This window comes from Pyxicephalus adspersus, chromosome 4 (genome assembly GCF_032062135.1).
Source record: "Pyxicephalus adspersus chromosome 4, UCB_Pads_2.0, whole genome shotgun sequence".
Taxonomy (NCBI): Eukaryota; Metazoa; Chordata; class Amphibia; order Anura; family Pyxicephalidae; genus Pyxicephalus; species Pyxicephalus adspersus.
Genome location: NC_092861.1, coordinates 138,354,601 through 138,369,219, shown reverse-complemented (window position 1 = coordinate 138,369,219; position 14,619 = coordinate 138,354,601). Strand labels below are relative to the sequence as shown.

General features: G+C 38.0%; 1 protein-coding gene across 1 annotated transcript in view; it reads right to left on the bottom strand.

The window, feature by feature from the left end:
- THADA (THADA armadillo repeat containing) overlaps positions 1–14,619 on the bottom strand; it is a gene marked incomplete in the record, with an annotated part of 349,766 nt that overhangs the window by 312,299 nt on the left and 22,848 nt on the right. Inside the window, 7 exon segments of the mRNA XM_072409779.1 lie at positions 918–1,054; positions 2,444–2,579; positions 4,419–4,626; positions 10,433–10,584; positions 12,672–12,795; positions 13,611–13,733; positions 14,497–14,619. Coding sequence (XP_072265880.1) covers positions 918–1,054; positions 2,444–2,579; positions 4,419–4,626; positions 10,433–10,584; positions 12,672–12,795; positions 13,611–13,733; positions 14,497–14,619 — 1,003 coding nt within the window.

Here is a 14,619-nt window from a genome sequence, read left to right as displayed (position 1 = left end):
CACATATTGGCCAGATGATAAGCCAAAGTAGTACAGATCAACCAAGAGACTGGAAAGTAATGATCAGCATGTCAATAGTATTTTCATCAGGTATTGGAGAACTAAACTAAATTGGATTATTCTCTACAAAAGTAGCTCAGTGGTTCTCAACCTGGGTTCTGTTGAACCCTAGGGTTCCTTCAGAGGTTACTAGGGTTTCCTTCAGCAAAAACCTGTCAAGTCAGTTTCAGTGACACCAATAATCTTTTTGGCCAAGGGTGACATTCCTCCCACTAGTCAGCAATGTAAGAGGCATTACTCGCACTGACCACCACACTAATGTACTGTGTGAGCTATGGATATAGTAATCAAAGCATGGGATCCCTAAAGACTTGATTGTTACTTTAAAGGGGTTCATCCGTGTTAAAAAGGTCAAGAAACACTGTATTAGACAAACCTGCACACAAATATGAAAGCTCAAGAGAACTTTTAATTTTATTAGGCCAATCAGCCAATTACATTTCTGGTCCTTTGAAAGGTGTGAAATATCCTAAAGTTGTTTTTTCTTTCTGCATTAATCACAAAAAAAGCTGCAGAGAGTGGCCCTTGCACTCTGTGTGGTAAAGCAGTGGTCTCATCGCAAGTGTCAGACTGCGGACATGCCAACTACAAATTAAGTCCGATGGTTCTCTAACCAGCAAAACTCATGCTCCCCTTTGATTGGAGCGTTCCAGTTCCGACTTAGCAAAAAAAAAAGCTTAAGGGTTTAAGAAAACCCTTTTTATTATAGGCTGACAATTCTTTACTAGAATTGTAGCAGAAAAAAACCCTAAAGAATGGAAACAACACAACTAAGTGTTTAAGTTTATGCAGCAATGTTTTTTAGCATCCCTTAAAATTAAAATATTTAAAACTATCTCTACATAGAAAAGACTTGCCTGACTCTGTATCCATCGGCATAAGACCTTCCGGAGAAGAACTGTGGACAACAGGCGAGACGATAGCAGAGAGCTTGTAAGACATTGTAATCAGCTCAGATACCAACTTTCTCCATTCCTCAACCGCCGAAAGACTCCTAAATACAATCACAGACATTGTTATTCATAACTATAACACATCATGATCATAAAAAGGTACAAATAAAGCAGCAGAATGGTAAAGTCAAAACAACAAAATAAATTACTAACATTACCTCTTTGTGAGATAAAATGAAAACACAAACAGTTACAGCAAAACTTTCCTTTACTAAAATAGAAAAGAACAACAACTGGAACATGATACAGAAACTTTAATAAACCAAATGTCATTCTGCAACCTCCACCATTTTCATAAAGCAGTCAAATTGCCAAATGTCTCCTGTGCATTGGCAACCTGGAGGCATTCTGTAACTCTCCATTAAAGATCTTTTATCATGTTTAGCCTACTGCTTTGCTGAAATAATAAGGATAAAAATAGTCCTTGAAAACAGGAGAGAAGGTGACTCTATGTAAGGGATGAAGGATATTGCAGCTTTTCTTGGTAAAAAGCTTAAGACTGCTTAAGTTGTTGCAAAAAAATCAGGACAATCTATTTACCAAAGAAGTTAGAAAATAGGCATAGAAAGACAAGTTAAAATTTCGTCAGTTGCAGTGTTTTTAGGTCACATGCAGAGTCACCTAAAGTTAAAGCGAAATTAAACTCTCAGCAAGCAGGATTTTATTTGCATAAGGTTCGAATACGTCTTTTCTGCAATAAAACCAGCGTGCTTGACCGTTCACAATAGTTTCTAGAATATACACTGAGCTACACATGAATGTCTATGACACACTTATATGCGAGTTATTTCACTCATGCCTGGCCAATCAAGATGGCTGTAGATCCCGAATTTGAGCTGAAGTTGAAGCCACAAACAGAGTGAGGGAAGGCGAGTTTAGTTACACTTGGAAATCAGCCTGTGACCAAATGCAGCGGATTGAAGTAACCATCTTGCCGTCACTCTATTCACTCCAATCACCAACGCCTTGTTAGAACATGTGCACTGCAGCACAGCGGACTGGCTACATGTGCTGCTTTTCCATCTTTCTAAAACCTGGTTAAAATTAGGAACTTACACTCCTTTGATAAAAAAAAAATACATTTATTTATGTTGTAATAAACACAATTATTTATGTTTAAAATTGCTGTTGATTAAAATCAGGCTAGACAATTCTTTACAAATGACAGTGATCACACCTAGGAGTCTTGTGTTTCCCAGCACCCATGTTGTTAATTACAGCTAGGTAACTGCACATATAAAGTGCAGATGAATGTGCGCCCAGCTAAATACAATCTCAAACTTTTTTTAATGCACTCCCAAGGTAAAGATGTAATTGTGGGTCCCTTAAACAGATGTGTGCAAAATGCAAGCAAAATGAAAAAAATCAAGCAGATCTAGCCTGCATTGCAACCTTATTTAGAATGTAGATCTGCTTAGGATGTCACTTACCCCACAGATAACTGCTCCAGTACCCCAATGACACAATGAACCCGGCCATACAAAGGAAACGAGCCTGCTGCTTCCAGCAATGAACTCTCTGCTTGTACGATTTCTTGTTTAAGGCTGTCCATCAGCAGCCTGATCACTGAAAATGTATATCATAAACAGGATTATAACATTTTATTAACTTTAATAAGCATTCAGTATATTCAATTATTTTTATTTAACTCGCAGTACCTTCCTGAGACTTCTCACGTGCACAGAATCATAAAAACTTATACTCGTATAAAAAAAATTAAGTAAAATAAAATACACTCTGGCCGAAATAGCAGCACTAAAATGATAACTTAAAACAAAACAAAAATGTTTCTTTTACGGCGCTGTTTTATTTGGCCAAAAATTTGTCTGGCCCAAAATCGGGCCAAAAAATTAACTGAAACTCCCAGAAAGATTGCCACACGAACTAGCGTGATGAGAGACAAGAAAAACAGCTCCCCCTTCGGTAACCGGTGCCGAATAATATCCACACAATGCACACTTCATTTTTTCACAGTCAAATACCACTTTCACACCCTCACATGTATTATTTTAAATCTCCCACTGGCTTTCACCATTTTATTGCCTTATATGAATTTGTATGCACAACATTCCCACTTTCTTTGTGAGCAGAGGGTAAGACCATTTTTCACCTTTCACTACAACACTCACGTCTACACAGAAAATAAAGTAGAAAGTACAAAAAAAATCAAAAGAAAAAAAAAGGGGGGCATAATAATTGTCAAAATAAGACAATCGTTTAATCAGGAAAATTGACATAATTTTAACAATTCCAGCTTGAGCCACAGCTGATTTTACATTTCTGTTACATTTATTCAGCATTTAATTCATTATTACTTCAAATAAAATGAAACCAAAACTATTATGTAAAAATTATGTATAAAAAAATGAAGAAAATAATAATCTATTTTTTTTTCTATTTTGATAAGTGTTCGTGTAAGTAAAAAGTTGTTTGACTGCAAATAAAAAATATACATTTTATTCTATATTTGTCCCATTTTGTATGACACTAGATATTCTTTCTAGTATAAAGCAATGACTTTTTTTCCATTATGATGAATATCATTCATCAGAGGACAACTAACATTGTAAAATCAGACTGCAAACAGCCCATTCACTTTGGTTTGCTTATGCTAGAACTCTTCCAGTACCAGTGCTTTATGATGTAAAAATAGTTTGTGTTATGGCTCCAAAAACACAAACATTTTTCAACCATGGAATTAGTTACACGTACATTTTTTAATAAAATCAAAATTGTGCCTATCTAAGCGAAACTAAACCCGCCTTACTGACCTGTTCCCTCACAGGGCACCGACACCTTCTTTCAATGGATATTCAGCCATCTTGATTGTTCAGGCTTGGAGTATGTAACTCCGCACAGGCATGCAGGATTTTATTAATTCCCAGCACGTGTAGTGAAAGCCAGGATTGCCAGTTACCCTGGCATTTAAAGCCAACGCTTCACATGTGAAGCTCCGCTTTTTGACAGATACCAAAAATGATGGATCAGACATGTAGGAGGGATTATTGCAGAAGTGACATCACCTGTCCCTTTCTGCAATAATTACTTGCCTGATCATGTATTCCTAAAAGTGGAACTTTATTTTCATTTTATATCATTATATATGAATTCTTTTAATGCTGAAATTTTTTTAATGAAAAACAGAATCAATTATAACTCAATAAAAGTGAAATTTAAAGATGAAGTACAAAATGTGAACCAAAATGTAACCCATTGCAACAACCAATCACAATTCAGATGACAAAGTTCATCAGTGATGCCATGGGTTGCAATATCAACGGTAAAGAATAACAGAATTTTCAAGCAAAAAATAAAAAGGGGTGAAAAAGATGAAAACAAAACCAGAATTTTATTGTGCAAAACATTTGTTCACCAAACAGGAAAAAAAAAAGTTTCACTACTAACCAATGAAGGTGTTCCTCTCCAAGAAACTGGTGCTATCAATATGGAATGTTTGACAGTTTGGTGCATTCTGTGCACGCAGAGCATCCTCCAAACTCTCCTGGTACACTAAAAACTTCAGCAAATAGGAGGCAGTGACACAGTCAAAGTGTTTGGTACTGGTGCTCAGATTCATCGCTGCCTGGAACAACTCAAGTAATTTCTCCGGGTCCTAAAACATGAGTAATAGAAGAGTCATTTCATTATCTGCAATGTATTATAATCTAATGTTCTGTGTTCAGTGTAGTGCAGAAACAAGACATTTACTTTAGTTCATATCCCAGTGCAACTTGCAATCCACATATGCATAACACAGACACAAAACAATCAGCAGAGGTGTACAGAGGTGCTTGCAATAATCCCGACTAGGGGTAGTATATGTTGCAGTGTTTAACCCAGACATTTATTTAAGTTGGGAAGAAATTGTAGGCGGGTGGCAGCCCCTGTATTGTGACCCATATCATCAGTAATCACCCAAAAACAGCCAGGTGGTTACTGAAAAGTGCTGGGTGGTGCGCCCGGCTAAAAGGGGCTGGGGAGAACACTGTGTTGATATTTTTATTTTGTACACAGCTCAGAATACAAACATAGCACACATAGCATAAATGTCCTCAACATGCCCATACGAGTTGGAAACCACAACGGTACAAAAAAATATATCCTTTTGCTCTTGGAGAAGAAACAGATGTACTTTTCACTGCATTTACCATTTTTCTATAGGGAATGACTTTGTGATCAATGAGTTTTTAATAGCAGGTTAGGCAGCTAATAGATTAATAGAGAGGGGCATAGAAAGCTCTGTTAAGGAGCAGAGGGCTTTCTGACACTTTTAGTCAGTAATGAGATTGGCATCTCTCCTCTTATTGTGTGTTACTTCCCCCACCTTCTAGATTGCAAGCTATTCGGGGCAGGGCCCTCTCCTCCTCCTGCGTCACTGTCTGTATCTGTCATTTGCAACCCCCTATTTAATGTACGGTGCTAAGTACAGTACAGTACAGTAATAAGTTGACGCTATATAAATCCTGTTTAATATTACAACTAAGTTCTATGCAGACCAGGAATATTGTGGTTTTTCTTATGACTGTGGTATAAACCAGTGTGCTAGGGACTTGTGTGAATTAAAATAGGTATCTCTGTAAAGCATTGCAGAATACAATGAACACAAACACTCATTGTGCATCATTTTAATAAAATAATCATTGTCTAATCCGTTGAATAGCAGCTTGATAAAGGAAAACAATTCTTTGCAGTATGCTTGACCTGTGCAGGCAAATGTCAAAGAATGCTTAGTCTCAGAGATACCTATGCACACTATGGCTATGCACAATTATTCTACAATCTTCACAAAACCCCTTGTGTCTGACTTATGTCTAGGACCATCCTTACTAAAACAGCATCTCTCTGTAACAAGCTGCCCACAGAAATGAGGAACAGCCAGGACTGCTAGCAAGATCAGCCAATTTCCCAGTACATTAAACAGGAATGTCCAGGTTGTACAAGCATTCCTGTTTAGGTTATAGGAGATGAAAAGAGGAGGTGCAGCAAACGTGGCAAGCAGTGCCAGCAATCTTATTTCTGTGGAATTAAAAATGACAGAGCTTTCTATCTGTGGCAAATGATTTTTCCTCAGAGCCAACCACAACCCATGAGAAAATAGCTGTATCAGCAAACTGTCATTTGTGCACTGATTATTACTAACTGTGGTGCACATTATTAGCTTGTTACAAGGATACCACATCACAGGCCAATTACACGGCTAGCTAGTTTACTGGATGTAATTAGTGTATGCAGGTGTAGAGACCTCAGGGCAACCAGCTAAATGAATGAATGAAAAAATAAAGAGATATTTGTTTGTGGTTTGCTTCTATGAGTTGGAGGTATGAAAAGTCTGTGGATTGTTGTCAGATCATGTAAGAGATAGCAGACAGAATGCTAGCGGGTATACTCTGTTGCATATATGCTGCAAGGCTGGGTCTCACAGGCCAGTTATGGATACAGGTTGACATTCAAAAATCCAGCATCCACCAGACCTGAGGAGTGGCAGATTTTCGAAAATTCCGGATTTTGTATGGGTAAATATGCTGTATATATTTAACAGAAAATGACTACCTGTACAGTCCTTTAAATGGATGCTGAATCCATAAGGGGGCTATACAGCAGCAAATAAATGAGCAGGAAAGTACATACAAGCAAGACCCAGGAGCAGATTCTGGAGTACAGCACCATTAAAACATAAACACCGCCTCCAGAAAACAGTGCATATTTGAAAATGCACTCCGAAATCGATGCTGGAAATCTGAAGGAACCAGATTATCGATGGCCTAATGTTTGAATGTCAACCTGTACTAAGGTTTTTACTAATGTGGTAATAAAAAATGAATGCTCACTTTGCAACGGTGAAAGCCAGCAAAAAAAAACATAATTCTGTGTTTAGTGTAAATATTAAAGTACAGTATTTAAAAAAAGATTTTTTCTAGTTTATGGTGAATGCAGCTTTATCTTATTCGCCAAGCTCAGTGAAATATTCACTTTGTACTTTGTACTTTGTTTTTTCTAGCTTAGTTAAAGTATATCTAAATTCCAAAAAAATAAAAATGTTTATTTTTTTTCCTTCTTTTTTATCTTTATCGGGTGATCTTGCCCTTAATGTATATTCTGTCTAAGGTGAAAGCTCACTGTGTGGTATTTGTATGGAGCAGAATTGTTGTCACCCTAGAATGCTTTCCTGATTTTGACTACAGACACACCACCACCTCCACACCTTCTCCCCTCCTATCCATAGCATAAAGGGACACTGTGCTGTAACAGCTCATAAAACATAGGCAAGAAAACTAATAAACATTGGTAACGATTTCAGTTCAATCAGAAAGTTACAAAGACATAGGGTTATTAAAGGACTGGGCTTTTTTGTGTATTTGCAGAAATTGTTGCTTGCCTTGAAAATAAAAAACACATCTAAGGACTTGTAGGCTACAACATATTCAGACGTTGTTTTTTTTTGTTTAGATATACTTTAAGATTCAAGCATTTTTTACATGGGCTTTAATTGATAGGACTTCATCATACTGAACAGTGTTGTACAATGTTTAACAAAACACAAGATTTAATTTTCTAAAAGGTTGATAAATGTTTACCTAGCTTAGTAAATGAGATGAAGCTGGGATTACATGAAAGTAAAAATCTAGCTTCTTTTAAAATTTTGTAAACATGGCTCCTATTACAGATGCAATAATGGCTCTTTTCACAATGCAAAAAGAAAAGGCTGTACTAAAATACTTAGGGGGTCACTTCAGAGCTCCCCAGCACAGACACCTAGGACATGCTGCAAACATAAGGGACCACATGCAGCTCCAAAAAATGTTTGTGTTTCTTTGACTCTTCTACATTTACATATCTGTTGGAGCCTACTTTCTTGACCTTTTTAACATTGGGGAACCCTTGAAATAAACCTCTGCCAATAATTCCTATATCCACAGCTCACAGAGCTGAGTCACAAATTACTCATTGCTCAAGGAACCCCTAGCAACCTTTGTAGGCACAGTAGGGTTCCCCCGAACCCTGGATGTTCTCAACACTGTATTAAAAAAACACAAATCGACTGGATTTATTAAAGCTCTCCAAGGCTGGAGAGGATACACTTTCATCAGTTAAGCTGGGTGATCCAGCACACCTGTAAATTATTTTTTCAAAGTAATTTGCTTGCAAATGTTTTGAATCCTGGACCAGATCCATTGCAGGTTTGCTGGATCACCCAACTTCACTGATGAAAGTGTATCCTTTCCAGCCTTGTCAAATATTTTTTGTTTTCTTAAAATTCTTCTGCATATCTAAACTGACCCCTATAATATTTTTGTTATATATTTCCTAAAAATAGGATTTTTTTCTCTTTTAATTCTTACAAAATCATACCATTTGGTTCATTGTGGGGCTCTCCCTTAGGTGCTTACTCATGCACTGTTTTACTGATATCACACAATAAAACGTTAACCACAAAACCCAAAGATTTAGTCATGGCTAGATCTGATACTTTTGTGCAAAGGAAGTTAAGAAGTGTTAATACCGAGGTCAAACGATACAAGCAGCCAGCAGTTAATGCTTTTATTTTTAGAGATATTTAGCTGAAAAGCCAACAGGAAAATGATTTTATTTGGATGACAAGTGGCGTGGCTGGTTCATTTTCAGAAGTACTTCACACCGCAATTTTAGGTAAAATGTGAAGGTTTTAACCACTTTAGCTATAATAAAATTCCAGGAACGATGGGGTCACGCTCCAGCGGTAACCATTATGGGGAATTTGTGAGTCAGTGTGCTGGGAAAAACAAAACAGACAGCTGATAAAATGAGAAAATGGGCAGGCCAGCGGTTCTGTCATCCAATGATGAAGTGGTTTTTAGTCAGTATTTGGCTTACACGATCCTCCAGAAATCATGGCTGAACCCGGTTTCTACTGAAGCCAATACAGGATTTAGGATTTAACTTTCCATTGCATATTAGGAATTTAGTTTGATCTGTATTCCACACACCAGTAAGTTCTGTGTTACTTTGTTTTTTATTACCATGACACTAACAGATCATTTGTTGTGTTGGGCTATCTACAAGGAATATTGAGAAATCCTTTAATTTGCCCTGGCCGTGTAAATCTTACATTGCGGAGCGTCATTATTATATCTTAATGTGGTAAATATAAAGACTATAAACTTCCAGTAACATTAAAACACAGGCCTATTTTCACTGAACACTGGGAAAGTAGGGATAAACAGCAAAGCAATAATGAACATCAATTTATAGTTGAAAATCCCTGCTACTTATTAGAGATTATTCCTTTTACAATAGTAAAAGAAACCTTTGCTGCAAAGCAAAGCCAAACAACTTTACAGGCTACTGTAAAGAAGGAACTGCTTTTGCTAGTGGGGAGATGCCTGGGGCATTGCAAATATGGGCACTATGGCTGTCACCCACTACTACTAGGTCCCTGCACAGCTGGACTGGGGTATGAGGGGGAAAAGCAGTAAAGGAAGCCAGTGTGTTCATGTGCTGATAGCAGGAGAAAGAGTGACATAAAAAAGTATAATATTACTTCCCCCACCTCCTAGATTGTAAGCTCTTCGGGGCAGTGTCTTCTCCTCCTGAGTCACTGTCTGTATTCGTCTGTTATTTGCAACCCCTATTTAATATACAGGGCTGCGTAATATGCTGTAATAATCCTGTTTATAAATAATAATAATAATATTAACTTTACTGGGCAGTACGTGGCTCAGTGGTTAGCACTCTGGCCTTTGCAGCGCTGGGTCCCAGGTTTGAATTTCAGCTAGGACACTATCTGCATGGAGTTTGCAGGTTCTCCTCGTGTCTGCGTGTGTTTCCTCCTGGTACTCAGGTTTCCTCTAACTTTCCAGAAACGTGCAGTTAGGTTGATTGGCTTCCTTAGACTGTGGTAAAGACATATGACTAAGGTGGGGACATTAGATTGTGAGTCCCTTTGAGGGACAGTCCGTGACATGACTATGGACTTTGCACAGCGCTGCGCAATATACCGGCGCTATAAAAATACTGTGTAGCAAAAAATGTGCTGCTTCTCCTTTCACCATCCAAGTCCACAGGTTTAAATGATTCTGGCCTTGAGACTATAGACATCTGATGGCAAAAAAGTATTGCAAGAGAAACCTATTTTTAAAGCTGATTATTAAATGAAAAGCTGATTTTTTAATCTTTTAATAAGATAATTATTTTACCTTGTTATTTGTGGCTAAAGTCCTGCTTTAATTTCATAACATTTTTGAAATGCTAGCATTTTTTTAATACAAACATTGCTTTTTTATAACTTAATGCAAATTTTCCTTTTTCTTAATCGTAGATGTTAATCTTCATCCCTGTTAAAAGGTCAAACAGTTTTCCATCCCCCTGAAGCCAGTTCTCCATACAAACAGCAGAATCTCTTACCGATTATTGCCAGCATGAAGCATTCTGGTCATAATTACCTGGAGGCCCAGAGCAGATGGGGGCAGCTTTCTTAGAAGTTCAAAGGCAAGGAGTTTCACTTCCTCAAAGGTGTTACTGAAGCACTCTAGGAGAGCGTGTACATTGTTACCGCTGACCGACTGAGCGAACTGAAATACGCTCTGACAAGAGCCTGTGAAAAGACATCATTAGTAGGAAAGAAATCTCACTAATAAGTTTCTGCTTCACAAAACAAAGCTCGTTAAGCTTTACTGCTCCCAATAAAGAAAAGCGGGGACCTGCACATGTGAATTACCAAGTGCAGATGTAGTCCTGGCTTCCAGATATATTTAAAAGAAATATATTAAATGCAGATGTTTTTGTTTCCGCACTTTAGGTCATTGCTGTTCGATTTGTTACAGAGGAGATCCCAATATTCTGTGCCCCAAAACCAAATGAGCCAGGGTACAAACATACAAGTGGCTATACCTAAAAAGCAACAGGTAAAATTAAAGTATATTTGTCAGAAAGACACAAGTCTGAGGAGTTTAGGCAGCCGATTTAACTCATTAGCAGGAATATGTAGTTCTGGAAGACAGTAACCACTACATATCTCACCTCCTATTGTGTCTTACTTCCCCCACCTCCTAGATTGTAAGCTCTTCGGGGCAGGGTCCTCTCCTCCTGAGTCACTGTCTGTATTTGTCTGTTATTTGCAACCCCTATTTAATATACAGGGCTGCGTAATATGCTGGCGCTATTTAAATCCTGTTTATTATTAATAATAATAACCGTCCTGACTGTAATGACAGACAGGGCTGACACTAACAAAAACTTCTTTGAAAGGTGACAGTAACACACACATACTGTAACACACCTTATGTGGTCGAGTATGCTGCAGGGCCATGTATGGTATCCCAAAGCATTAAAGCAAAGCTGCTCCGAAGCACATGCAATGGAGGCCACCCCAGCGCACAGTAATCCAATACCATGCTTTGTGGTGTACTGCATCAGAAAAAGTGTTGCATACCCTATATTTATGTTCTTGTGTGCTGATAGCTAAAATATGACAATGCAATAGAGATTGTGTGAATGAGTCGTAAATAATTCTCTCCACAAAGAGAACTCGTACTATAGATGCCCCGTAGGGAAAACAAACTTCTTTAGGAGCCTGTACAGCATAAGAAAAACTTTATTAATTTATTAATTTATTATGTTAAATGTAATTACAAAATGTAGGATTTTATTGCCCTGCTCTACAATAACATCAGCTTCAACCTGGTGGAGTATCTCTATTAAAGTAAAAGTGAAAAAGAACTACTACATCTTTGTAAAACATGCTCATTTCCCTATGTTTTAGTCCTTTCATAAATACTATAAGTATAGAAAAATACTTGTTGATTGTCAGAAATCTTATATGCCCCACACCTTTCTGTTTGGGATAGAGTGAGATCCCAGCCAGCATTGTCGTCCCTGCCTGCTGAATTATAGAACTCCTTAATTCCCAAGTGCTGCTGAACTGACCCAACACTGTGTAGCAAAAGGACTCCTGAGAGAGGTTGTTCTGGAGTCAATATGAACTGAACTTCAAGAAGCCATCCCTGCAAGAATTTTAGAAGCCTGGAAAATATGATACAAGAAGTATTGAAATATGTTCAGAAACAAGGTAAAAAAAATTGTTGGGAAATATTCTAGGGCAGTGGTCGCCAACCTTTTCGGACCCACAGACCACTAAATTTACCAGCTCCGGACCAAGCATGTCACTGATAGGGAAAGAAGATTCCCGCATACTGACGTCATGATTCCAGAACCTGCCCACTCTCCAATGGCTGATCTGAGCCTGTGTCCAGAGACACAACACATCCACCTCCCTGGGCCTGCGATCCGTACGGGATCATTGACCGTGGCCCCTGGCTGGTGCGGTGTGCCCCCCAGCGAGGTCCTTCTCCTGATCTTGCTCTGGGGCCCACCAGCCAGAGCCACGGACAACCAAAAAGTTTCTCGCAGATCACTGGTTGGAGGACATCTTGCAAAATAAGGAGCTTCCTCTGCTTACTTCTTTTTAAACACTGCTAGCTCTGGGGCTGCCATACTGATCCTTATATCACTACCTGGTAAGTCATTGCCATAGAACAAGCAGGCAGACATTGAAAGCTACTCACCAAGCAGTAAAGTCAGGATTCAAGATGGCAGCTTTATAGCCTTTACCTTTAAAAAAAGTAGTCAGCAATGGCTGTTCCCATATTTTATTACAAAAGAAATACTGACATGACTTCTCACCTTGAACAAGAGGGAATATCTCTGCAATGGATCCTAAAATTGTCAAAGCTGAAAACCTTGTGGGGTGTGATGAACCAGGAAAAAGTGACTCAAAAAGATAACTTGTTATAGATGACATGAATTCCTGGAAAACAAGAAACACAACTCTGTAAGTACAGTGTAGTGTGGGAAAGAACACACAGATACAGATATGCAGACCGCTGACAAGTTCTCATAGACAAACACACCATGCCAGAACCTGATTACAATTCCAGCCAGCTGGTGCTTTGTGTACAACCCAAATCCAATTCTTCATAATAAAATATAAGATAGGACACCAACTCTTGGGGTTACCAACCGCAACCCAAACATTGCTGGGCATCAGACAATATTATGATCTGTGGTATACACAATACAAAGAACCCAAGCAAAGTATTTTTTCCATTGTTGCCACATTTTAATATACAAGTATAGCGCCATCTAGCAGCCTATTCTGGCAGCACACACAATATTATGTTACAATGATTTAAAATGAACAAAAGCAGAATGTGTACATTTGTAAATTTGGAAAAAGCAATTTCACAATATTATGAAGACCAAAGCTAAAAATCTTGAGATGAACTATCACAATTTTTTTAGCTAACATGCAAATGCAACCATTTAAATACCATATAGTCTGAACATAACATATTAATAAACAGAACAAAATAGAATAGATATAGCTAGAATAGTTGGGATTAAAAACAACTGTTCTCTTTCTGATAAACTTGACTGTGGCTGTTGCCAAAAAAAAAAAAATGAGGTTATACAAAGACTACATTACACATAAGAAAAGCAGTACCTGGGTTGCCTTTAGCTAGCAATAGGATTCTAGGTAATACAAGGAGCACAAATATTTTTTCTTTATGCATTAGTACCTGTTCCATTTTAGCTTACTGGGAAGGTAGGAATATTACTTACTGCATAGTGCCTCAGTGCTGTGCAGGGATCTCCTTCATTTTCTGTAGGTTTGGAAACTTTGAAATTTTTACTTTGCTGATGTTTATATAACACCTGTGAACTTTCTTGCACACGGCAGAAGAGCTAGAACAAAAACAAAAAAGAATAATCATTTTCATACTTTTTATCTCTTTTTTCAAGCAGAACTGAACTCCAATTTCTGTAAAAGTAAAAATAAATCCATTTTTTTTCCAATCTTAACGATGTTATAATTACAGATAAGCCTTATGTATGGCAAGAAAATAGACATTCTCCAGTGTTCACCCCAGAATTTTTTTAAGTTGGATGGGAAGAAATTTTAGCCGGGTGGTGGCTGCTCTATTGTGTCCAAATTTTCCAGCAATCATCTAAAAACAGCGGGGTGATTACTGAAAAGTGCCAGGTGGTGCACCCAGCTAAAAGGGTCTGGGGAGAACACCTTCCACCATTTAGCTCCACTGTAAAGCAAACATCACTGGAAGCCTACAAGACAAAGAGTTCTCATGCAACTGTTTGTGTGTCTGGTGTACCCCTTAAATTTAGACACACTCCAAAATAATCTTTCAATACAAAGTGCATGGGTACCTATTGTATTGGCAACTGTCTAGAAGGGGATTTTCCCTCCTATGAGACACAAAAGAAAAAAGTAAAAAGCAAAAGTAAATTATCGCATACAATTTCATCCCACCAAGCTTACAAAAATTTCCGTGGAGAATACCGTAAAACTACAGAATCAGAATGAGAGACAACTAGCATTTTCAGAATGATGTTATCAATGGACAACGGCTTATTTATTCTTAGCACAGGCATTGAATTGCACAGTCTGAATGATGGTAAACACAGGCTCTATGACAATGGTAATTTTCACCTTCTTGATTAGGTAACACATCTGCTGCCTCACAGATGGAGACTGGCAGTTCAAGTTATATTGGAGAAAGAAACGAGCTAGCTTCATTTCATCTTCAGAGACCACTTCAGTGCTCCAGTGACT